General features: G+C 40.8%; 1 protein-coding gene and 2 pseudogenes across 1 annotated transcript; all 3 read right to left on the bottom strand.

Moving 5' to 3' along the window:
• Positions 1-1,866: 1,866 nt before the first annotated feature.
• LOC113178403 (uncharacterized) lies at positions 1,867-3,205 on the bottom strand (annotated as a pseudogene).
• Positions 3,206-11,197: 7,992 nt separating this feature from the next.
• Positions 11,198-12,127, bottom strand: LOC113178350 (olfactory receptor 7A10-like; annotated as a pseudogene).
• A 5,901-nt stretch (positions 12,128-18,028) lies between these two features.
• LOC144253550 (olfactory receptor 7A10-like) lies at positions 18,029-18,958 on the bottom strand. Its single transcript, XM_077795737.1, has one exon. The coding sequence runs from the start codon at positions 18,956-18,958 to the stop codon at positions 18,029-18,031; it is 930 nt and encodes a 309-aa protein (XP_077651863.1).
• Between the last annotated feature and the right edge of the window lie 6,416 nt (positions 18,959-25,374).

Below are 25,374 nucleotides of genomic sequence, written 5' to 3'. Positions count from 1 at the left end.
GAAAGAGGTTAGGAAATATGCAGGCAGGTTAGGCATAAATACAATGATAGAGTTGTTTCTTTGGAACTCCTTAATTATACTGCTACAGTAATCAGTGAAAAGGACATAAAACATGGAAATCTTACATCTCCCACCAAACCCAAGTCTGTTTACTCCCCTGCTTGAAAAGGGCCCAATGAATCAAGGGCAGTTGTTGGGGTGAGGGAAAATCATTTATTTGCTAAGTCAACAAAACTGAGCTGATGGTGGGCTAGCAGCCTGAAAGACTGCCTCAACTCAGCAGACGCTTGAGCTCCTTTCAATCTTCAGGCAACGGGGAAAGAAGGGGAGTTAGGTTAGGAAATGACAGGTGACCAGACTTCTAGACATCTCTCCAATGGCCCCACGCTGGCCACCTGATGATCATGGAGCTCCTGTAAATCCTGAAAATGTCTTGGTTATGCTTATCTTGGTATCATCAGCCTTGAAGGGGGAAGAGAGAGATTAGGGAGGGTTCAGATAAATCAGATTTGTGCTGCTCGTTTTGGGGAAACATTCCTCAAAAGATGGATTCACCTACATGCAGAGTGGAGCAGAAACAGTCTCATCAGTGGTCGGGGCAGCAAAGGGGGTGGACACGATATGGAGGCAGAGACACTGAGGCAGTTTACAGCTGCACAGGCCCAGGAGAAGCGCTGTTGACAGAAGAGCTCAAGCCCCTAAAAGGCAGCACCAGCCACTGTTACCACGCAACGTGGACCAACCTCACTGACATGATATTGAGGTGTGCCACGTGAATATAGGATACATACAGTGGAAAAAAACAACTGAAGAGGGCTCTGTATGGTTCAATTTCCATGAACAGGAAGTGAAAACTTATGGTGGTAGAAGTCAGAGCAGTGGTGACCTCTGGGGACAGGGTTTACAGACTCGGGTGGTGTCCAAGGGAGACTTCTGCAGTGATGAAGTATTTACTTTTTGATGGGGTAGTCGTCAGTGTAGACACACATAAAATTCATCAAGGTTCACACTAAGATTTATGAACTTTGGTGTAAATCATCCCTCAAATAATAGTATTATAAAACATAAAAAAAAACACAGTGAGAAGACACACAAATGGACACCATGCTGAGTCAGAGCACCATGGAGAAAAGCACTCCCCGTCCCTTACCCAGTGGCCTCGAGCACTCCCCTCAACTTGCTGAGCCCCAGCTTCTGTGTTTGGTGGGGGCGAACAAGGACCCACCTCAAGGCATCGCTGAGGAGACTTAAGAGCTGCAGCACCTCCGGCAAAGGCTGCAGTCTATTAACAGCAAGCTCTATGGGCGAGTGGCTATCGCAGGGTGCAGGCCTTAATGGCCACACTTAGGGGAAAATGGCCAGTTTATAAAAGTAATGGTTCACTGGAAATGCACAAAATGTGAAAAGCTTTCATTAATTCTATTGCTTCAAAATATACACATGCACTTAAAAATTGATGGAATTATTCCACACTCCATCACCATGGTGGGGAGTATAACACACCTCTCTCAGTAAATGACTGATCAGAAATCAATATTTATAAGTGTGTGTTTACACAAATAATATGCTTCATCCCTGGGCTAATGTAGAACTTAACACATTGATTTCAACCACCCATGAAGTGTTTATGTAAATGGACATGCTGTTTGTGTCAGTTAGGGATTTTTACTCAAGTTAAATAAATAAAAGTACCCCCATTCTCTCCTATCTCCTATTCTTTCCTCATAACCAATGTCTTGTGTTAGTAAGAAACACATTCTTTTCATGTAAGAAGAAATAAACAGGCCAGAACTGGTTTCACCTGCTGGATGTGAAAATATGAGACACATGCTAACAAGTATTCTAAAACAATGGCAGCCCAAATGTTTACACTTCTCCAAACCCACAGCTAACTGACGAGGGGCCGCTGTAGCAATGAGACGCTGACAAAGGCAAGACACCTTTCCTGATGTTCTCTCTGCCACAGTGGGTCATTTTGTGTACAGCAAGTGAGGAGCTGTGCCTGAAGGCTTTCTCACACTGATTGCATTGGTAGAGTCTCCCTGAGGTGTGGGTTCTCACGTGCACAATGAGGTGTGAAGACTGGCCGAAGGCTCACCCACACTCCTGGCACACATAGGGCTTCTTGCCGCCGTGAGTCCTCGCATGTTTCCTGAGGGACGAGGGCTCACTAAAGGCTCGTCCACACTCCTGGCACTGGTAGGGCTTCTATCCCATGTGAGTCCACATGTGAATCTTGAGGGTGGACAGACGACTCAAGATCGGACTGCAGGTCACACACTCATACAGCATCTCCCCCGTGTGGATTCTCTTGTGCACATCTTGGTGTGTGCTGGTCCTGAAGGGCATCCCACACTGAGTGCATTCATAGGGTTACTCTCTGGTGTGAGTCCGCAGGTGCATCTTCAAAGCTTTCCCACACTGGCTGCACGCAAAGAGCTTCTCTCCAGTGTGAGTTAATATGTGGCTCCAGAGAGATGAGGGCTGGTTGAAGGCTTTCCCACAGTCCTTGCATGCATAGGGCTTCTCTCCTGTGTGGTTTGTCTGGTGCAGAATCAGGTTGAAGTTCCTGGTGAAGGTTTTCCCACACTGACTGCATTCAAAGGGCTTCTCTCCAGTGTGAGTTCTCAGGTGTCTTCGCAGATTCGAGGAATACTTGAAGGCCTGTTCACATTCTTGGCACTGGAAGAATTTCTCTGCGGTATGAGTCTTCTCGTGCCTGAGAAGGTCAGAGCTGTAGCGGAAGGACTTTTCACACTGGTCACATGCATAAGTCTTATCCATGCTGCGGATTTTTTCAAGTGTGATTAGGTGAGTGTTCTGGAAGAAGGACTTCCTGCTCTCTTGACATTCATGGGGTGGGGGGTCGCTCCAGAAGGAATTGTCTGGTACTGAAATTGTGGTCTATAGTATTAAAGGGTTTCCCTGGCTCATTATATTCATAGAGATCTTCTCCAGGCTGTGGTTGCTCCTGTCCGTTAAGGAAAACGTGAAGACAAAGCTTTATCACACTCAGAGATCATCTTCCCCATGTAAGCTGAATTCAGGAGAAAGTCAGTCCTACATCTACTCAGAGTTCCCTGGAGAGGCACAGGGTGGATACTCTCCACCAGAGCTCTTTTCATTACTTTCCTGGGGCTTCTTAGATCAGAGTTTTTCTGAATTTTTTAAGCAAAATTAAGTTTTGAACACCCAATACCTGCATGCAATCTGTGAAAATGATTACTGAAGGAAACTATGAAGATTCAAGGGTTTCTTTCCAGTGCTGGGGATGGAACCCAGGGTCTCTCAAATACTAAGTCCATGTACTATCCTCTTCACCCTGGCACCAAGACACAAGTCTTAATCTACATTTAAAGTTTTCTCCAACTTATGACATTCACTGACTTAAGAAAAAACTGCTTCCTCCTGGGAACAACCCTTTGCCACCAATCTCTCTCTCAGCTCTTAGGCAGCTTTTCTACCCCATGGCAACCACAGATTTGTCCTACTATAGAGATCCAAGAGTAACCCCTTGAGAATCTTATCTGTTTTATGTCAATGGAAAAAATCCCCACAGAAATATCTTGGCAAAGGAATTGATTCTTGGGGTTGAAGTGGAGGTTCTGAAATGAATTAGGTAATAAAAGAATTAAAAATAGAGAAAGAAACTCTGGGATCAAGATGACCAAAAAGCATAACTAGGCTTGTGTGGATTATTTTTCAATACTGATTCCAAACATGGGAACACTCTTACAAAGTGGAAGAATGTATCAGAGAGCCAAGAAAAATTACTGATGGCCTTTGACTATGTGCAGAATTATGTAATCACAGAACAAGGGATAAGAATCATAGACAATATGCTGAGAAAAGATTCCATGAAGACTGGAACTGACACTAAAGGGAAATATTAGCAAGAATGTATAGTGGGGAGGTGCGGATAATATACATGCATAAAAGTAGTAAATATGAAGAGGAGGAGGGACAAATATTTCTATCAAATCAGAGGAAAGTATTAAGGATCAAAAAGGAAAGGTTGATTTTCTAAAGGAGCTCAACCTAACAACCCTCTCATTCAAGGCACTGAGAATGTCCCCTGTTGACAATTTCCAACTCTTACGCCCCTTTTTCCTCCTACAGCTGGTGCTCACCAGGTCTGCCTGAACTCACCTAAACAGGTCTCTGGGAAGACTCTTCTCTCAGGGCTCCACAGCTCCTCTCTTTGCTCTCAGGGGTACAAAGTACTGGGTTTTCATCATTCATCTCCTGCTTGTGGGAAAGAAGATGCCCAGTGTGGGATGACCATGCCCTACCATGACCCAGATGTACACTGACATCCCAAAGTCCTTGAGGTTCTAGAAATCACGCCTGAATCCTGAGGGACACAGCTAAGGTCTTTCACTAATGAACAGAATTCCAGCCTCCTCACTGGGAAATAAAGGACAGGGGATCCCTGGTCCCAAAACTAGGGCCAGGCTCAGAGACATACTTGAGAATCCTGGAAGCTTTTAATCATGGAGAGACAGAGCAGAGGACAAATATTCACCTCCATGGGGAGGCCACAGGAAGCATCATGAGGACGTCTGGCTGGTCTGTCTGCCTCTGGATCTCTCAGACCTCCGTTGAATTTGTTGAAGCCAGGTGCTTGGAAGCAATTCTATGGACCGTGGATGCATTCTCCTTGCATTTTTTGAATTTCCTAATGTACTGCTTTCTTATATTTTTCTCTAGTAATTGCAGATAGATTTCTTTACCTTTGGGAAAATACAAAGGTGAACAGAGCAGATGAAGTCTCTGCTCACCTGTATCTGGTTTATCAGGTCATAGAGTGACAACAGAGAGAAAAATGTGTTCTAACACAATGCCCCCAGCCATGGGAAGGGAGCAAAGGGACAGGAGGGTCATGACATGTGCATGGGTTTGTGGAGAACAGCTGGGGAGACCTCTGCTGGTTGGCCGAAGGCCAGAACCAGGGCCAGAGGGCACCTGTGGGCTTTGTTAAAAAAAAAAAATCAAAATCCAAACCCGAAAAATAACAAAGAAAAGATGCCACATGAGAGAAGTGAGGAAGAGGACTCCTCAGCCACCAGGTCAAAACCAACTGGTCAAGGAGACCTGGAAGAGGCACAGGAAAAACAAGAGGTCCTCTTTCATATAAAACCATGACAAGATTCAGTTGTACTTTAATGGAACCTTTTGTGAATTGTGAATTTATTCCCCTTCATCCTTTTATATTTGGATCATTTCTATATCACATTGAAACCATAAAGACATCTCTATTTTTCACTTTGGGTGTGTTTATTTCTGCTCCTTTCTTATGTTTGCTGGGCACCCAGGAGACAGACCAGGCTGGAATGCTGCTGGAACCAAGGGAGCGGTTTCCTCCTGTTGGTCTCTCAGGGACCCTGAGCTGATTGCCTCACCCCTTCCACCCCGTGTCCATTTCATCCCACTACTTTCCTGTCTATTGACATCTTTCTCTATATGTGTGTTTCTTTGAATGCAGGGTGTAATCTAGCACAATGTAACAGTATTTGCCCTGTGTTTATTTGTCCAGGGAGGCTTACAAAATGAACGTTCTGGCTGCCATTTCTACATTAGGAGAAAGATAATTTGAACTGGCCAGCTTGCATTGTATACACTAGGAGTCTAACAGTGTGGTGTGAAGGTCAGAGGCCACAGGGGTGACAGTGTGATGTGTGTGCATGTGTGCCAACCTCAAGGCAGGGCACTGGGACTCAGATAGGCCAGGGTGATGGTCATAGAACATAGATCAACTCAACACTGGCTGAGAAGCACTTGTTTGAACTTAACAATTGCAACGTATTCTTGCAACATTGATATCATAGTGAATTAATGGGAACAAATATGAAAGGCATAGAAAGTACGAGTAGCACGATACCATTATGAAATTACTGCGCATCCTTTGAAATACTTAAACTGCATGGAGTTAGTTGTCTGCAGGAAGTACACAGGAATTATGGAGTGAGAAGGTAAGGAGGGATAAACTAGAAAAGAATACTGTGCCAATGCAGAGAGCATTTGTGATGTGCATAGGATTGTACTCATGTGTTTGCATAAAAGTATAAGAGCATGTGTGTATGCATAATATAGAAAGAAAAGCTTTAAAATAGCCTGAGAATTTATAGAACAGAGAATGGCAGCATAAATTGAAGTAGAAAAAGTATAGTTCTTTTTTTAATGCATAAGATTATGAGTTTTATTTCTATCTTAAAAGTTTATTTAATACCCAGACATCAATTTATTCACCATGTTTTAGTTTTTGTTTTCTTTGGCAGGGCTGGGTCTCAAGCCCAAGGCCTTGTTTATGCTAGCCACGCTCTCTACAATTGAACTTTAGCCCGAATTGATACACAATACCTGGACAGGGTACAGTGTGAGAAATCAGTATAGGTATTCAATATGCAATGTTCAAATCAGAATAATCAGCATTTCCTTCTCCTTCAATATTTATTAATTTTCAGTGTTGGGAAACTTCTAATTTTTCTCTTCTAATTATTTATAAGAATATATAATTAAAAGATGGTATACTGTTTTGAAGTAATTTTATGTTTCTCCTATAAATATAAAATTATCACTATAAAAATACAGAATAAGATGAGCTTTAGTCACTGTCCTGTGAACATCAGGATTTATGGCTCTTATGTTTCTACCCACCAATAACTTCCTCCTGACTCTCCTCCACACTTCCTCCCCTCTGCTGAGCACACATTCTACATTTCACTATTTAATTTATTAATTTTATTATTTTTATTTGTATATACGCATTGTGCATATTAATGGGACTCATGTCACTTTTCAGTATAAGCATACAGCTCACACTGATTGAAACAAAATTGAATGAAAATAAAATAGAAAAATTATGAATATTAATGATTTAATAATATCAACCTGGGTTCCTAAGAATAAACTGCCAAAAACTCATAAATATTAAACTATGAAGGAAATCCTCTACAATGCACAGTGGTATCAATGTTGAAAGTCTGAATTGGTTTTATATAAAGGTAAGTGTATCCTGATACACACAATATAGATAGGACGAGCTTTAATCAAAGGGGAAGGAAGCTCGAATGCCTTCCCAGGGAGGCTGAAGCCAACGCCTCTCTGAGAAATGTACCTGATCACAAAAAGCTAAGGGTCACAATAAGCAACAACAGAAATATGAAAACAAGTTGGAAATACACAAAAAAACACCAGCACTAGAGATGCACAAGAACTGTGAAGCAAGAACTCACAAGTAAAGAATACCAATTGCTGGGCTCTTTCAGAAATAAAGTGGGAACATAATCCAACTGACATATTGGATTACACAAAGTTCATAAATTTTCACACATTCCCCACAAACATCTCTATACACACCTGAAACAAATAAACTAAAAGGCAAACAGGGAGTTTGGGGTGGGGGCACTCCAGTACTTTATAAGAATGCATAAGAAAATTGGAAAAATGCACCTGTGTCTCCAGGGAGACATTTTGCAATACAGAGGTAATTGGCTACAAACCCCCACAAATATGCCACCTCACAGATATTGCAAAGTAAGACTCTTAGGCATATCTATAATCAGCTGTGACATAATGCTTTCCTGTGTGAATATCAAAGGGAGAGACAATACTATCAGAAGTATGTCCATGAACTTCTGTTGCAAGATAATGCTTGTAAGATCCTTAATATGGATGCTTGCCAACAAATCACAAACATAATATTATTGTGAGCAAACACATTTTTAAAAAGCCCTAATCTGACTTCTTGTACCTCCACAGTTGAAGCCTGTTCCTCTTGCACAGTGGTAACAATACTGAAATTCTGAATTCACTGCAAAGATTCTTGGATCTCTGTTCTTTCACTGGAAGCTCTGGATGCCTCCCTCCCATCTTCTCTTCACCCTCTGTCAGCTCCATTTCATGGTCAGCAGAGAACCCTGTGTTAACCAGTGCAATGTCCACTTCTCAGCTACGTGTTATGAATCAATGCAGCCTGTGAATAAATCACCCATCAGACAGCAAGTGGCCACAGCAGCCCTGCTCCTGGCTAGCTCAGCCTGGCTCTAAACTGACCTCAGCTAAAGTGCCTTGGGCTCTATTCTCCCTTCTGATCTCCTTCAGTGTCCACTGAGATCTCAGACTCACCTGGAGACCAGATCTGGGAGAAAGGTCTTTCTGTGGAAGTTCAAGGTCCTGCCTGGGTGGGTTTGATGATGACTGAAGATCTGTCCCCAGAAAACACAGCAGGAAGGAGTCAAGTGCTGGGCTCCTGGGCAGACTGAAGACCTCAAACGACACCTCCACGTCCTGTCCAGCACAGAGCTGTGCACTGAGGGACCACATCAGAGCAGAGAGCCACAGCTCCCTATATCTGCTCATTAGCTTATTTTCCTCTTATTCCCCTGAGGGACACTGGCCTGGAAAGACAGGATATTCTTCCTGCTGATTCTCTGTTCCCAGGAGACCCATTTATAACCCAGTGAACCTAGTTTTTATTGCTCCTCCATGGATTCATCTGATGCCTTCCAGAGGTCCAGCCTCCTGGAATACCCCCAGAAAATAGTCATGCCCTCTTTACCAATGGTGAGCATTATGTCCCCATTGTATAAAGCCTTGGACATTAAACTTCTTGCCTTCATGGTCATTTCCCAAAGAATCAGGAAATTTATAGGTTTTTTACATTTTTATTTTATTTGTTCTTCTTAGATATACATGACAGTAGAATGTATTTCGGCATATTATACATTCATGGAGTATAATTTATCCTAATTAGGATCCTATTTTGCGTTTGGTGGTGGGGAGGGGAAGAATGGAAGTCCACTGGATTAGACAAAGTGTAATGAAAGGAAAGGAGGGAGAGGGGAATCGGAAGGACAGTAGAATTAATCAGAAATAAATTTCCTGTCCTTGTATTTGAATACACAACCAGGGTAATTCCACATCATGTACAACCACAAAAATACAAAATTTATAGTTTTAACATACTTTAAGAGCTCCTATTCAGTCCTTTTTTAAAAAATATTTATTAAGAACAGATGAACTTAGTTCTTTATTCTGCACCATAACCTGAGATTAGCACCTGATAAGAATCGTGCAATTTCATATTTTCTAAACTCTATTCCATGAAGTCTATTTTGTGTAGTGACACCACTGTGAACTCCATCTCCACTGCAGAAACTGGGCTGACATGTGCTATTACATTAAGGAGAGATAGGACCTTCGTTTCAATTCTGACATGATGCTTCCACTTCGCAAAATATGGGCATCTGGAATTCAACTAACTACATATATTTTCCCTTAGGGATATTGGCAATGTGTGCAGGGTGTACTAACCAACCAGGATAGTTCCCAACACAAATAACTACATTGCCCCAAAATTTCAGTAGTTAGAAGGTGATCAAAATGAATTCTCAACCAACTTCATTATGTAGAAGAATTACCAGGGATGTGATTTCCAGTGCAAATTTTGGGGTTATGGGTCTCCTGAAACTCTGTATTTCAGCAAGGTCCAGAGTAATCCTGGTTCTGAAGGTCCTGGTCCGTGGACCTAACTTGGAGTAGCAAGACTGTGAAGCTCTGTGGAGTCTGGTGTAGGTAGTTTTACATCCTCTCCTCCCAAATTGTCTTTCTATGTTATTCTGAAAGGAAATGCATCCACTCACTTTAGAGACTGTAATGATTCCTTCTTTCTGTTATTATTATATATTCTCTTATATTACTGGGGAGTAAAGCCAGAAGGAACCTATCAGTGAGCTACAGGACTTTACCATGTATTTATCTATTTATTCATTTATTTATTTATTTTGAGCCAGGGTCTCCCTAACTTGCCCAGGATGGCCTCAAAACTGCCACCATCCAGCATCAGCTTCCAAGTCACTAGGAATAAAGGTGTGCACCACCATTTCCAGCCAAGAATTCCATACAAGGGCTCTTGAATGACACTAATGTAATTCTGAAAAAGACATTTTAGTAGGCAGAATAATTATCTCCTCAAGATGTCTATAAACTAACCCAAAGAAACTTTGGATATGTTACATTAAAAAATAAATTATTCTTTTCCATTTTTAATGATTTATTCATACATTATAGTTATACATTATATTAGTACATTAGAGTGATATATATTACAGTGGTGCTCATTTTGACATACTCACACACACAGAATATAATATGCTCCATCTCAGTCCCCAGGACTCCCCTTTCCTGGCTCTCCTCCCTCCTCTATTCCTCTTCCTGTACTCCAGTGGTCTTCTTTTATTTATTGATTGTGTTTTTAGTTGGAACCTTATACATAAACATGAAGCTGGAACTCGCTGCAGTGTGTCCATGTGTGTACGTGACACACTGGGGTCTATCTCACTCTGCAGTCCCCCATTTCCCCATCCCTCCTCCCTTCACCTCCAGCTCCTTCCTTGACGCCACTGTTCTCCCTTCTAGTTTCAAGAGATTCCCTTTCTATTCCTCATTTCTCTCTAGCTTCCACATGGGAGAGAGAACGTTTGATCCTTGACGTTCTGAACCTGGCTTGCTTCATTTAGAACCATATTCTCCAGGTTCATCCACTTACCAACAAAGTCTATAATTTAATTTCTCTTTATGGCTGAGTAAAACTCCATCATATGTGTATACCATATTTTGTTTATCCATTTACTGTTGAATTTTTAAGACCTTAATAACTTGTAACAAAATACATTAGCATACTAAAGACAAATGTTCAAGAAAAGTAGTTAAAATGCTGACACACACAGGAACAATAATTCAAAACAGAGAAACTGTGGCCTCAGATTTTGCTCAAGCACAAATTGCAAAATTGTTCTCAGGTGCCCAGTGCTGCTGTTTCCATGAACATAGTAAAAGACATGACTATTTTAACAATGAAACAGAAAAGAACCTAAATCAATACAAGATATGTCAGGTGGGAAGAAATCATTTGTAAGAAACTTTGTCTCTCTGTGACATAAATGTTTCCTGTTTGGAAGAAAAGGTAAGCGGACAAAGTGCAAAATCTGTTGCCTGTCAGAGAAAACAAGAAGCTGGGTAAAGAGAGCAGTTACATTGCACAGAGGTCAAAACCAGAGTCATGTGACCTCCAGGAGGTAAAGTGAATGAAAGGGTGTCACATTCACAATCATATCAAAGATCTGCAACTCTGGCTCTGAGGCTTTGCTGCCTGCAGTCCTGGGCATGTGCCCCTGAACCCCAGGACAAGAGTCTTTCATAATTGCCCTCCAGAGAGCCTTAACAGGGCTCCCTTCACATCCTTATTCCTCAGACTGTAGATGAAGGGGTTCAGCATGGGGGTGACCACGGTGTACATCACAGAGGCTGTTGCACTGGAGGGTGAGCTCTGGGCTGCAGCAGAACTGAGGTACACACCAAAGCCTGTGCCATAAAATAAGGAGACCATGGAGAGGTGAGATGCACAGGTGGAGAAGGCTTTGTACCTGCCCTGAGCTGATGAGATTGCACGGATGGAGGACAGGATCTTGGAGTAGGAGTAAAGGATGCCAGTGATGGGGCCTCCTCCCAGCAGCACAGTTACAAGATATCTCACCAAATCATTAAGAAAGGTGTCAGAGCAGGCAAGTTGAACCACCTGGTTAAGTTCACAGAAAAAGTGGGGGATGTTTATGTCTCTGCAGAAGGACAGTCTCAAGACCATTAAGCTTTGCAACAAGGCATGAAGGACACTCAGGATCCAGCACACCAGAACCAGAAATCCACAAAGCCTGGGATTCATGATGACAGTGTAGTTCAGCGGGTGGCAGATGGCCACATACCTGTCATAGGCCATCACAGTCAGCAGGAAGTTGTCCAACTCTACAAAAATAAAGAAAAGGCACATCTGGGTGATGCAGCCCACATAGGCAATGGCCTTGCTCTGTGTCTGGATGTTCACCAGCATCTTGGGGATGGTGGTGGAGATGAAGCAGATGTCCACAAAGGACAGGTTGGAGAGGAAGAAGTACATGGGTGTGTGCAGGTGGGAGTCTGAGATGGTGGCCAGGATGATGAGCAGGTTCCCCAGCACAGTGACCAGGTACATGGACAGGAAAAGGCCAAAGATGAGGGGCTGCAGTTCTGGGTCCTATGAAAATCCCAGCAGAAGGAATTCTGAAATTCTTGTGTTGTTTCCTGGTTCCATGAGGGGGTGTCACTACCAGAAAGAGAATAAATACATGACTATTCTTCACACATGTGGACACTACAGATATAATTAAGTGTTACAATTTTTATTTTCCAATAAAAAAATTTTTTTCTCTTGTTTCTGGGTCTCATTATCCTAGGGCATCTCTAGTACCATTACTGTTTAGGAATTCCCATCTCACTCTAAGTCTTCTCCCCAAGAGCTCATGCAGTACCTGTTTAAGTAAAAATGACTTCTTACCATGGAAGAGCACTTGGGGAGTGCTGGCCACATTCCAGGCACTGTCCAGGCCTCAGCAACAAAAGCTCCTACATCCCAATTATGGGAAAAGAACATATGTAGATAGACAAATCACAGGTCTGTTTTTTCTTTTTGCTGAGGGTATGGCCTATATTTGCATATGCATATTTCTATTTTCATATGCATCTCATATTGTACATTTTAAATGTATGTGGTCCTTTGAGTATTAATTATACCTTAACAATGCTATTCAAAAAAGAAATCACGATAGATCATAAACATAAATTCAAGGAGCCCAAGAAAACAAAAGAACACACCTCCGGAGAAAGTAAACAGGAGGTGCTTTTTAAGAGAGAGGGACAGAGAGAGAGAGAGAGAGAGAAAGAGTGTTATGCTAGGTGTAATTTCGTGCATTTTTGTTCATATAGGCACTCTACACTAACAAACACCCCACCCCTGGGGCTTCTTTTTCATGGTTTTCCAAACTAAAATAAAAAAGAAAATTAAAGAACTGAAAATCATATTATACAGCATGCAGAAAATATCACATGAAAAAAATAATAATAATTTGATCAAGACTTTTCACACTAGAATATAACTGGTACTGTTCCCATGACAACTGGCAGGTGATAAACACTCAGTTATCCCTGGTTGAATGAACCAGAAATGAACTCCAGTGTATGTGAACACTTCAAATAACATAGTTATGACCCCTTCCTTTTTGACAGCAGAAAATGTCTGGACACCGCTCAATGCCCCTGGAGCACAAATATCACTTGTGACTGAGAACCACTTTGAAACTAATCATAGCAAAACATTTTTGCAACACTGATGTAATAGTAAATCAATGATTTAAAAAATAATAAAGAAAATACGAAATAAGAAAGAAATACGAAAAGCATGGGTATCACAGCCCCATGGTGAAATATTGTGCATTCTTGAAATATTTAAAGTGCATTATTTTAGTTGATTTGAAAGAACTCAGTAGGCATCTTTAAGAGAGAGGGAAAGAAGGGACAAGCTAGAAAAGACCATGGCACTAAACAGCGGGTATGTGCAATGTGCATGGGAGCCTATTCCTGCATCTGTATGAAGGGTGTATGAGCTTGTCAGGATGCAGAGTATAGGAAGAAAAGCTCAAAAGTAACTAAGGACTCCTAGAAAAACAGTGACAGTGCTAGTAATTTCGGTATAATATACTTTTTTAAATTTAATGCAGTGACTGTATGGATTTTCTTTTTGTTTCTAATTTTTACTTAATATTTCACTTTGTTTATTAATTACAGTTTTCTATTGGAGGGCCTTGCTTTTATGTTTCTTATTTTTATTTGCATCGCTGGGGGTCAAACACAGGATGTTGTACATAATAAGAAAGTGAGTGCTCTGCCTGAGCTTCACCTCAACCTGTTTTTTTAACAGACACAAAATAACTGTTCATACAACAGGGAGAGTGTGAACATTCAATACATATATGCAACATAGAATGCTCAGATCAGGATAATGAGCATTTCCCTCTCTTTAAACATTTGTCAATTCTTTGTTTTGGGAACTCTCTAACTTCATTTTTCTTATTTTTCATAAAATGTGTGTTATAAATCTAGTGTAGTATTTTGGAGTAATTTTAAGTTTGCTTCTTATGATTATAAAACGTGAATGCAAAAATGTTTGAGAAATGGATTTGGACTGCAAATGTCCCACCGTGTGCTGGGACAGGGGGCCCCTTTCTCCTGTGACTGTGGACTGCTGTGGTTATCAGGCCTCCCTGGCTCCTCCCCCTGCCTTTCCTGGCTCTGTTGACCACCAGCCTAGATTTCCACCATAGTGAGTCTTAAATGTTCTCCTATTTTTTATTAAAAATGCCCTTTGTTCATGTTGACAGGGTTCCATGTCACTTTTCAATACATTCATTCAGCAGGCACTGATTGAAACAAAATGGAATGAAAAATATAAAACTGGAAAAGATGTAAAATAGGGATAATTTAATGACATTAACATGGGTTATGAATTCAAGATCAAGTTAACAAATGTCTCAAATAATACAAAATGAAGGAAGTCCTATAACTTGCATGAGGGTGCAAAATGTAAAGTTTTAATATCTTTCATATAAAAAAATATGTCATTAGAATATTATAAATAAAGACAGAATGAGCTTGGATCAAGAGGGAAATAAGCATGAAAGCCTTTCAATGATACATTAAGGTGATGCCTTTCTGAGCAATGTATCTGATCAGAAAAAGATCAAAGACACAATAAGCAACACAAAATCAAATGTGACCTAGCACTAGGGATGCATGAGAATATTCAATATCTTTTTTATTTAAAGCAAAGATTGAAAAAAATATTAGTCACTCAATTTCACAAATACAGCAAATTGATAAAATTGAATTTACAAATTCATCAGTTTTAAAATGAAAATAGGCTATCTGAAAAAAAAAAAAAAGAAAGAAACTCCAATAATCTCCTATAGAATACAAGTAGCTGGGCGCAGTGGTGCACCCCTGTAATCTTAGTGGCTCAGGAGGCCAAAGCAGGAGAATGGCAAGTTCAAAGCCAATCTCAGCAAAGGCAAGGTGCTAGCAAATAGGGGAGACCCTGTTTCTAAAGAAAATACAAAATAGGGCTGGGGATGTGGCTCAGTGGTCAAGTGCCTCTGAGTTCAACTCTGGTACTAAAAAATAAAGAATAAGGGGGGGCTGGATAAAACTTGATAGTATAAAATAGAGAAACTGGCATAGAAGCTGCAGAATAAGAAGCACATGGCCAACAAACTCACATACATATTCAGGCTTGCAGACATATGAACTATTCAAAGTAAGGCTCTTACGAATATCTCTATTTACCTGTTAAATTATTTTTTTAATGAGACTACAGGAAAAAAACGTTAAAATGTATGTCACATGAACATTTGCAGTGAGATAATCTTACTCAGGAACTTGTCAACACTACATAAATATAATCAAATATTTCTCATCTTAAGTGCACATGCATCAAAATACACCCTAACTTCACAATTTTACCCTCCACAGTTTAATCCCTGTTCCTCTGCTCTCATAATTGCAAAGATCCTTGGACCTCTGTTCTTTCTCTGGAAGCTCTGGATGCCTTCCTCCCATCTTCTATTCAGCCTCTGTCAGCACCATTTCACGGTCAGCAGTGAATGCGGCGTTAACCAGTGCAATGTCCACTTCTCAGCTAAGTGTTATGAATCAATGCAGCCTGTGAATGAATCAACCATCAGGACAGCAAGTGGCCACAGCAGCCCTGCTCTGGGCTAGCTCAGCCTGGCGCTCCCCTGACCTCAGCTATAGAGTCGTGGGTTCCATTCTCTCTGCTGCTCTCCTGCAGTGTCCACTGAGCTCTCAGACTCACCTGGAGACCAGCTCTGGGAGGAAGGTCTCTCTGTGCAAGTTCAGGGCCCTGCCTGGGTGGGCTTGATGGTGACTGAAGCTCTGTCCTCAGATAACACAGCAGGAAGGAGTCAAGTGCTGGGCTCCTGGGCATACTGAAGAACTCAAAGACACCTCCACGTCTTGTCCAGCACAGGCTGTACACTGAGGGACCACATCAGAGCAGAGAGCCACAGCTCCCTATATCTGCTCATTAGCTCATTTCCCTCTTGTTCTCCTTGGGGACACTGGTCTAGAAAGACAGGAAATTCATCCTGCTGATTCTCTGTTCCCAGGAGACCCATTTGTAGTCCAGTAAACTTAGTTTTTATTATTCCTCCATGGATTCATCTGCTGCCTTCCAGAGGCACTTCATTCTTCCTGTGACCCTAAGTGTTTTCTGAGTCTCACGCTGATGAGCTCATCCTGACCAGAGCTCATGTGTCTTAAAGCATGGACTCAGGCTGGGCAGTAAGCACCTGGTATCCCCAGAAAATGGTCATGCCCTCTTTAACAATGGAAGGAGTTGGGTTCCAATGTATAAAGCCTTGGGCATTATACTTCCTGCCTTTGTGACCCTTTCCTATACTATCAGGAAATTGTCGATTTGATACCAGCAAAGAGCTCCCTTTCAGTCCTTCATTTAAAAATGTTTATTACGAAAAGATGGGATTGGTTCTCTTTATCCATCATACTCTGAGCTTAATTCCCAATAGGCACCAGGAAACTTCATTTTATTGAACTCTATTCTATTGAGTCTATTTTATATAGTGATACTATTATGACTTCCGTCTCCATGGCAGAAAATGGGCTGACAAATGCTACACATTGAGGAAGGATGGGACCTTCATTTGAATTCTGACATGACGCTTTCACTTCTCAAATATAGGCCTTTGGTTTTCATCTACATATATTTTTCCCCTGGGGATAATTAACAATGTCTGAACAGTGGTACTAACCATTTACAACACCCAGAACAGCTCCCAACACAAATAATTATCCTGCCCCCAAATGTCTACAGGGAAGAGGTGATCAAAACCCATTCTATACCTTATCATCATGCAGAAGAATTACCAGGGAGGCAAGTTCAGATGCAAATTCTGAGGCCATACATCTCCTGTGGTTGCAGGAACTCTGCATTCTAACATGAGCAAGGTGGTCCTGGCACTGCAGATCCTTCTCTGTGGACCTCTCTTGGAGCAGCAAGGTTGTGATGTTCTGTGTAGGTAGTTTTAGGTTTCTCTTCTTAGGATGTTATTATTTTTTATTTATGTTATTATTTGCCCTTATATGTTATTATTTTGTGTATTTTCTGAAGAAAGTTGTTCACTCGCTCTAGAGTCTGTATTGATTTCTGCATATTGTTGTTGTTGTTGTTGTTGTCATCATCATTATTATCATTTTGTGGTTTTGAGGATTGAACTCAGAGGTGGCCTACCACTGCACCACATGCCCTAACTATTAATTGTTCATTCATTAAGCCGGGCCTCCCTGACTTGCTCAGGCTGGTTTAACAATGACCATCCTCCAGCTGAAAGCTCCACACTCTTGGTTTCAAGCTGTGCTCCACCATGCCCAGCCTGTAATTCCATACAAGGGCTCTTGAATGGCAACTAATATCATCCTGAAAAAGAACTTGTAGTAGGTGCAATAATGATTTCCAAGGGTGTCTTGATCTAACCCAGGGAACTTTTAAATATGTCAACTTGAAATTTTTAATTTATCTTTAAGACCCCAATAACCTGTCACAAGAAACACTACAACACTCAGTCCAAATTATCAAGAGGAATAGTTAAAGCATTCACACACACAGGATTGATCATGCAAAGGAGAAACACTTCACTGTCACATTTTCCTCTACTAAAAATTACAAAACACACCTCAGGTGCCCACAGACAGAGCAACACACATGAATATTTTTCAGTAAAACAAAAAGAAATTAATCAATACAATATTTCAAGAGGGAAGAATGATTTGTAATACTTAATCCCTCCTGTCCCATGACACCAGTGGGCATTTACAAAGATTTTTGGTCCAATATTTAGAAGAATTAGAAAATCAAAAGAAGTGAGAAACTATTGAATATCAGAGAAACCAGGAAGCTGAATGAAGGGAGTTGTTAAATGGTAGAGAGAGGTTGAAATCAGAGCAATGAATCGGCAGGAAATAAAACAGAAGGTAGAAGCTTTACATTCCCAATCTCATCAGAAACCCCAACTCTGGCTCCGAGGCTTTGCTGCCTGCAGTCCTGAGCATGGGCTTCTGAACCCTCCTACAGTTTCCCTCCAAAGAGCCTTATCAGGGCTCCCTTCACATCCTTATTCCTCAGGCTGTAGATGAAGGGGTTCAGCATGGGGGTGACCACGCTGTACATCACAGAGGCTGTTGAATTGGAGACTGAGCTCTGGGCTGCAGCAGAACTAAAGTACACACCCAGGCCTGTGCCATAAAATAAGAAGACCATGGAGAGGTGAGATGCACAGGTAGAGAAGGCTTTGTACTTGCCCTGAGCTGATGAGATTGCACGGATCGAAGACACAATCTTGAAGTATGAGTAAAGGATGCCAGAGAGGGGGCCACCTCCCAGCAACACAGATGCAAAATTCATCACCATATCATTCGGAAAGGTGTCAGAACAGGCAAGTCGGATCACCTGGTTACATTCACAGAAAAAGTGGGGGATTTCTGAATGTGTGCAGAAGGACAGTCGTAACACCATTAAGCTCTGTAACAGGGCATGAAGGACACTCAGGATCCAGCACACCAGAACCAGCAAACCACAGAGCCTGGGATTCATGATAACAGTGTAGTGCAGTGGGTGGCATATGGCCACATACCTATCATAGGCCATCACAGTCAGGAGGAAGTTGTCCAACTCTACAAAAATAAAGAAAAAGCACATCTGGATAATGCATCCTGCGTAGGTAATGGCCTTGCTCTGTGTCTGGATGTTCACCAGCATCTTGGGGATGGTGGTGGAGGTGAGGCAGATGTCCACAAAGGACAGGTTGGAGAGGAAGAAGTACATGGGTGTGTGCAGGTGGGAGTCTGAGATGGTGGCCAGGATGATGAGCAGGTTCCCCAGCACAGTGACCAGGTACACAGAGAGGAACAGCCCAAAGATAAGGGGCTGCAGTTCTGGATCCTCTGAAAATCCCAGCAGAAGAAATTCTGAAATTCTTGTATTGTTCCCTGGTTCCATGTGGTGGATGTGCCTACAAAAAAAATAAATAATAGGACTTTTTCACACATGTAGAGACCACTGATTTGATTGAAATGGAAGAATTTTGCCAGATCTGGTGGCACATACCTGTAATTCCATCTACTCAGGAAGCTGAGGCAGGAGGAGTGCAAACTCAAGGCCAGCCTCAGCAATGTAGTAAGACCCTATGCAACTTCACAAGTCCCTGTGTCAAAATATAAAAGCCTGCAGTGTGGCTTACTGTGCCACTGGGTTCAATTTCCATTATCCGCCCAACATAAATAAATAAATAAATAAATAAATACAAATGGGACAATTTATATTTTCCAGCCAAGAAATTGATTTATATTTTGTTTCTAGGTCAGATCATCCTCAGATATCCCTAGTGCCATTACTGAGTAAGAATTTTTGTCTAAATCTTAGCTTTTATCCACAGCTCATGTTTTGTATATTTTTAGTGAGAAATTACTTCTTACCATGGAGGAGCACATGCAGAGTACTGGCCATATCCAGGCACAGGTGAAGCCTCTATAACCAAAGCTCCTACATCCCAATGATGGACAGAGCACATCCACACAGAGGCAAATCACAGTCTACTGCATTTTGGTGCTAATCACATATCACATGTATTGGCAACTGTGCCCCCTCACTGAATTATACACATCAACTCCATGTGGTCCTTTAAATATTAATTACAACTCAATACAGCTGTTTTAAAAAGAAATAATCACATAGCATGCCTGAGGGTGAAGCAAATATGAGAAAAACAAAAGCAGGTATAATGCAGATTAGAGGTTCTGTGTGTGTGTGTGTGTATGTGTGTGTTGTGAACTCTTGGCCTTCTCTGTGTTTGCAAGTGCTCTACACTAACCAACATCCTGTGCCACTGGAGCTGCTATTTTCATGGTTTTCCAAACAAAAAGAAATTGTAAAAGAACTGAAAAAAATAAAAAGATGATATACAGCATTTTAAAAATATCAGCATGAAATAATAATTAAATTGACAAAGACTTTTACACACTAGAATATAGCAGATAATGTTCCTATGAAATTGATGCAGGTGATAAGTGCTCAATTATTTCTTAAGAATGAATTTAGAATGATGTTCAGTGTGTGTGAACATTTCATATAACACAGCTAAATATCCATCTGATGGGAAAATACTAGATGGCAGAATAAATCCGTATAAAATGGCCATCTGGCTCAGAGAAGATGCAGTTGATCTCCTAGCTCACACATTTACCAATAATAAGACAGATTAAAGACTTCAGTGTAAAAATGCAAAATACATTTGAGATGAAAATGTATTAGACAGTATATATAAAATCTACACTGAACGATTACATTGTAAGGCAAGAAACTCAGGTATAAAATGGTAAACACATATCATTAAATTCAATATGAAACTACTGAATAGTCAAAATTACCCCCAACAGTCAGTGGAGGAACAGTAATTGTAACATACCTTGAAATGCTGATACTGGTAGAAAAATAGGCAGAGATCAATCCTAGGGAGATCAAAATGGTGATGATAAGATCAAAGATTAGCTCCAAGCTGTGAAGAAAACAGCAAGATATCACTTTCACACTCTTCTGCCTTGGAAAAGACCCTAAAGAGCCCTTAAACTGGTGTGATTGGCATTTTCAAACAGAAAAGAGGAACTCTCTGAGGTGGTGGGAGACAGGTGACCTGGTTCCATGTCCTGGTGAGACATGCTGCAGACAGGGAGGAATGTTAAAGGTGAAGATATTCTCTTACCCAAGGCTTCTTAATGTTCTCACTGGCAACATTCTGGTATGATCACTCTCTGAGATAGGGCTGTCCTGTACATTGTAGGATATTTAGAATAATCCCTGACCTCTCATGATAGGAAAAAAAATCTTTGTACACTGCTCAATGTCCCCTGGGGCACAAATATCACTCATGATTCAAAGTTAATTTCACTTTGAAATTAACAGTAGCAAAATATTTTTGCAGCAGTGATGTAATAGTAAATCAGTGTTAAAAAAAAATAAGAAAGACAACCAAAAGTATGGGTATCACAGCCCCATTGTGAACTGCTTAGCATCTTTGAAATATCTAAAGTGCATTATGTTGGTTGATTTGAAGGAACTCAGTAGACATCTTTGAGGGAGAAGGGAAGAGGGTACAAACTAGAAAAGACCCCAGCACTAAACAGAGGGAATGAATGCTGTGCACAGGAGCCTATTCCTGCATTTGTATAAAGGGTTATGAGCTTGTCAGGATGCAGAGTATAGGAAGAAAAGCTAAAAAATAAATAAGAACTTATATAAAAACAGAATTACAGTGTTAGTAAACTTATTGTAATTATTGATTTTTATCTAATGCAATGAATTTATGGATTTTTGTTTTGTTTCTAATTTGATATAATATCTCACATTGATTATTGATTTTTCTTTGCAAATGTCTAAAGGTGACACCTTTCTTTCATTTTGGCTTTTGGCTTTTTTTCCATTTTCTTTTGTTTTGTTTTACTTTGCTTTGGGTCTTTTTGCAAGGCTGAAGTTAAACCCAGGAACTTTTGCATGATAAGCAACTGCTCTATGGAACTCAGCATGACCCTAGATTTTTTTAACTGACACAGAGAAGCTGTACCCACTAGCAGGGCCTCATTCAATATCTGTGTGCAACATAGAATGCTCAAATCAGCGTCATTAGCACTTGTTCCTCCTAAACATTTATCATTTCCTTGTGTTCGAGACTTTCTCACATTTATGAAAAATGTGATACCAAACACTAGCATAGTGTTTTGTAACTAATATTACATTTTCTTCTTAGGGTTATAAAATTTTGGACATAAAAATGTGTGATAAATGGTTTTAGACTGCAACAATCCCACTGTGTGCTGGGACAGGGCACCCCTTCCTCCTGTGACTGCTGACTGCTGCAGTTATCAGGCCTCCCTGGCTCCTCCCAGTGCCTTTCCTGCTTCTGCTGACACCAGCCTACATTCTACTACACTGAGTCTTAAATTTCCTCCTATTTTTGATTAAAAATGCCCTCTATACTGGTTGACAGGCTTCCATGCCATTTTTCAATACACTCATTCAGCAGGCACTGATTGAAACCAAATGGAATGAAAAAATCTAAAACATCCATGGGAAAGTTTTAAACTCTGAGTTGTTTAATGATATCAACAAGGGTTATGAATTCAAGACTATGCTACCAAATATGTAGAAAATAATACAAATGAACTGCTTATAGTGAATAGGTAAAGTTTTAATATCTCTCATAAAAATATGTACATTTAAATAGGCTCAATAAAGATAAAATGAGCTTGTGTCAAGAGAGAAATAAGCATAAATATCTTTTAATGTCTAAAGGTGACGCCTTTCTTAGCAATGCATCTGATCAGAAAAAGACAAAAGACACAGTAATTAACACAGAGATGTGAAAACAAGTTGGAAATGTATATCTCAGGTGATGTAGCACTAGGGATGCAAGAGAACCTCCAATACCTTTTTTTATTTAAAAGGAGGACTGAAAAATAAAAATCTTAATCACCCACAGCTTGAGAACAAAACAATGAACAAGCAGATACAATCAATTGATAGACTAGAAAGTACAAAACTCACAAATTTGCAAACAGTCCCAATCAAAACATCTCTACCTACATGAAAATAGGCAGGCTGTGGAAGAAAAAAAAATCCAATAATCTCTTTAAAAGTCTGTATTGGAAAACAGTGCAGGGAGGACTCCTATCAAGTACATCACAGAGAAACCGACACAACCCTTTGCAACACACAGGAAATAGTTAACACACCACAGGGATCTTCAGCCTCACAGGTTTCAAATCATTCCACAGTAAAACTATAGGCATATCTCTAATTGCCTGTAAATCATATTTTTCAATGTTACTATAGAGAAAACAGTACTTTAAATCGGTGCCCCATGAACTTTTGTGGTAAGATAATTTTTGCAAGATCTTACTCAGGAGTGTTGTAAATAATAAGCAACATAATCTACATGACCAATGTGATTCTCCAATGTGAACAATCAAAAAAATTAGAAATTATACCCCATTTATGTATGATATATCAAAGTGCATACATTCATTCTATTGCCATGTATAACTAATTAAAACAAATAAGATTTTAAGAAGTTTAAAATGATTATATTGGAAACAGTGGGTGGGGGAGTCCTATCGAGTACACTATAGAGAACCTGGCAAAGCCCTTTGCAACACACAAAGAAACAGGTAACAAATAACAGGCATATTCAGCCCCAAAGATGTTCAAATCATTCTATGGTAATGCTCTAGGCATATCTCTATTCACCTGTAAAATTATATTTTTCAATGTTACTATAGAGAAAACAATACTTTAAAATTTAAGTCCCATGGACTTTTGTGGTAAGATATTTTTTGCAAGATTTTTATTCAGGATCTTTCTATACCTCTACTCCTTTAATTGCAAAGATAATTGGACCTCTGTTCTTTCTCTGGGAGAACTGGACGCTTCCTCCAATCTTCTCTTCAGCCTCTGTTAGCTCCATTTCATGGTCAGCAGTGAACCCTGCGTTAACCAGTGCAATGTCCACTTCTCAGCTAAGTGTTATGAATCAATGCAGCCTGTGAATAAATCACCCATCAGGACAGCAAGTGACCACAGCAGCTGAGCTCTGGGCTAGCTCAGCCTGGCTCTCCCCTGACCTCACCTAGAATCATGGGTTTCTTTCTCTCTGCTGATCTCCTGCAGTGTCCACTGAGCTCCCAGACTCACCTGGAGACCAGCTCTGGGAGGAAGGTCTCCCTGTGGAAGTGCAAGGTCCTTCCTGGGTGGGCTTGATGGTGACTGAAGCCCTGTCCTCAGATAACACAGCAGGAAGGAGTCGAGTGCTTGGATCCTGGGCAGACTGAAGACCTCAAAGACACCTCCACGTCTTGTCCAAAACAGGCTGTGCACTGAGGGACCACATCAGAGCAGAGAGCCACAGCTCCCTATACCTGCTCATTAGCTCATTTCCCTCTTGATCTCCTTGGGGACACTGGTCTAGAGAGACAGGAAATTCATCCTGCTGATTCTCTGTTCCCAGGAGACCCATTTGTAGTCCAGTAAACTTAGTTTTTATTATTCCTCCATGGATTCATCTGCTGCCTTCCAGAGGCACTTCATCCTTCCTGTGACCCTAAGTGTTTTCTGAGTCTCATGCTGATGAGCTCATCCTGACCAGAGCTCATGTGTCTTAAAGCATGGACTCAGGCTGGGCAGTAAAACCTGGTATCTCCAGAAAATAGTCATGCCCTCTTTAACAATGGAAAGAGTTGGGTTCCAATGTATAAACCCTTGGGCATTATACTTCCTGCCTTTGTGACCCTTTCCTATACTATCAGGAAATTGTCGTTTTGAAACCAGCAAAGAGCTCCCTTTCAGTCCTTCATTTACAAAAAGTTTATTAGGAAAAGATGGGATTGGTTCTCTTTATCCATCATACTCTGAGCTTAGTTCCCAATAGGAACCAGGAAACTTCATTTTATTGAACTCTATTTCATTGAGTCTATTTTATATAGTGATACTGTTATGACTTCCGTCTCCATGGCAGAAAATGGGCTGACAAATGCTACACATTGAGGAGGGATGGGACCTTCATTTGAATTCTGACATGACGCTTTCACTTCTCAAATATAGGCCTTTGGTTTTCATCTACATATATTTTTCCCCTGGGGATAATTAACAATGTCTGAACAGTGGTACTAACCATTTACAACACCCAGAACAGCTCCCAACACAAATAATTATCCTGCCCCCAAATGTCTACAGGGAAGAGGTGATCAAAACCCATTCTATACCTTATCATCATGCAGAAGAATTACCAGGGAGGCAAGTTCAGATGAAAATTCTGAGGCCATAGTTCTCCTGTTGTTGCAGGAACTCTGCATTCTAACATGAGCAAGGTGGTCCTGGCACTGCAGGTCCTTCTCTGTGGACCTCTCTTGGAGCAGCAAGGCTGTGATGTTCTGTGTAGGTAGTTTTAGGTTTTCTCCTCTTAGTATGTAATTATTTTTTATTTATGTTATTATTTGCCCTTATATGTTATTATTTTGTGTATTTTCTGAAGGAAGTTGTTCACTCGCTCTAGAGTCTGTATTGATTTCTGCATATTGTTGTTGTTGTCATCATCATTATTATCATTTTGTGGTTTTGAGGATTGAACTCAGAGGTGGCCTACCACTGTAGGACATACCCTAACTATTAATTGTTCATTCATTAAGCCGGGCCTCCCTAACTTGCTCAGGCTGGTTTAACAATGACCATCCTCCAGCTGAAAGCTCCACACCCTTGGTTTAAAGCTGTGCTCCACCATGCCCAGCCTGTAATTCCATACAAGGGCTCTTGAATGACAACTAATATCATCCTGAAAAAGAATTTGTAGTAGGAGGAAAAATGATCTCCAA

This window comes from Urocitellus parryii, chromosome 3 (genome assembly GCF_045843805.1).
Source record: "Urocitellus parryii isolate mUroPar1 chromosome 3, mUroPar1.hap1, whole genome shotgun sequence".
Lineage (NCBI taxonomy): Eukaryota > Metazoa > Chordata > Mammalia > Rodentia > Sciuridae > Urocitellus > Urocitellus parryii.
This window is presented reverse-complemented; position numbering and strand designations above follow the sequence as displayed.

Coding starts and splice junctions, on each gene's coding strand:
- LOC144253550 (XM_077795737.1), bottom strand. CDS start 18,958: ATGGAACCAGGGAACAATACAAGAATTTCAGAATTTCTTCTGCTGGGA.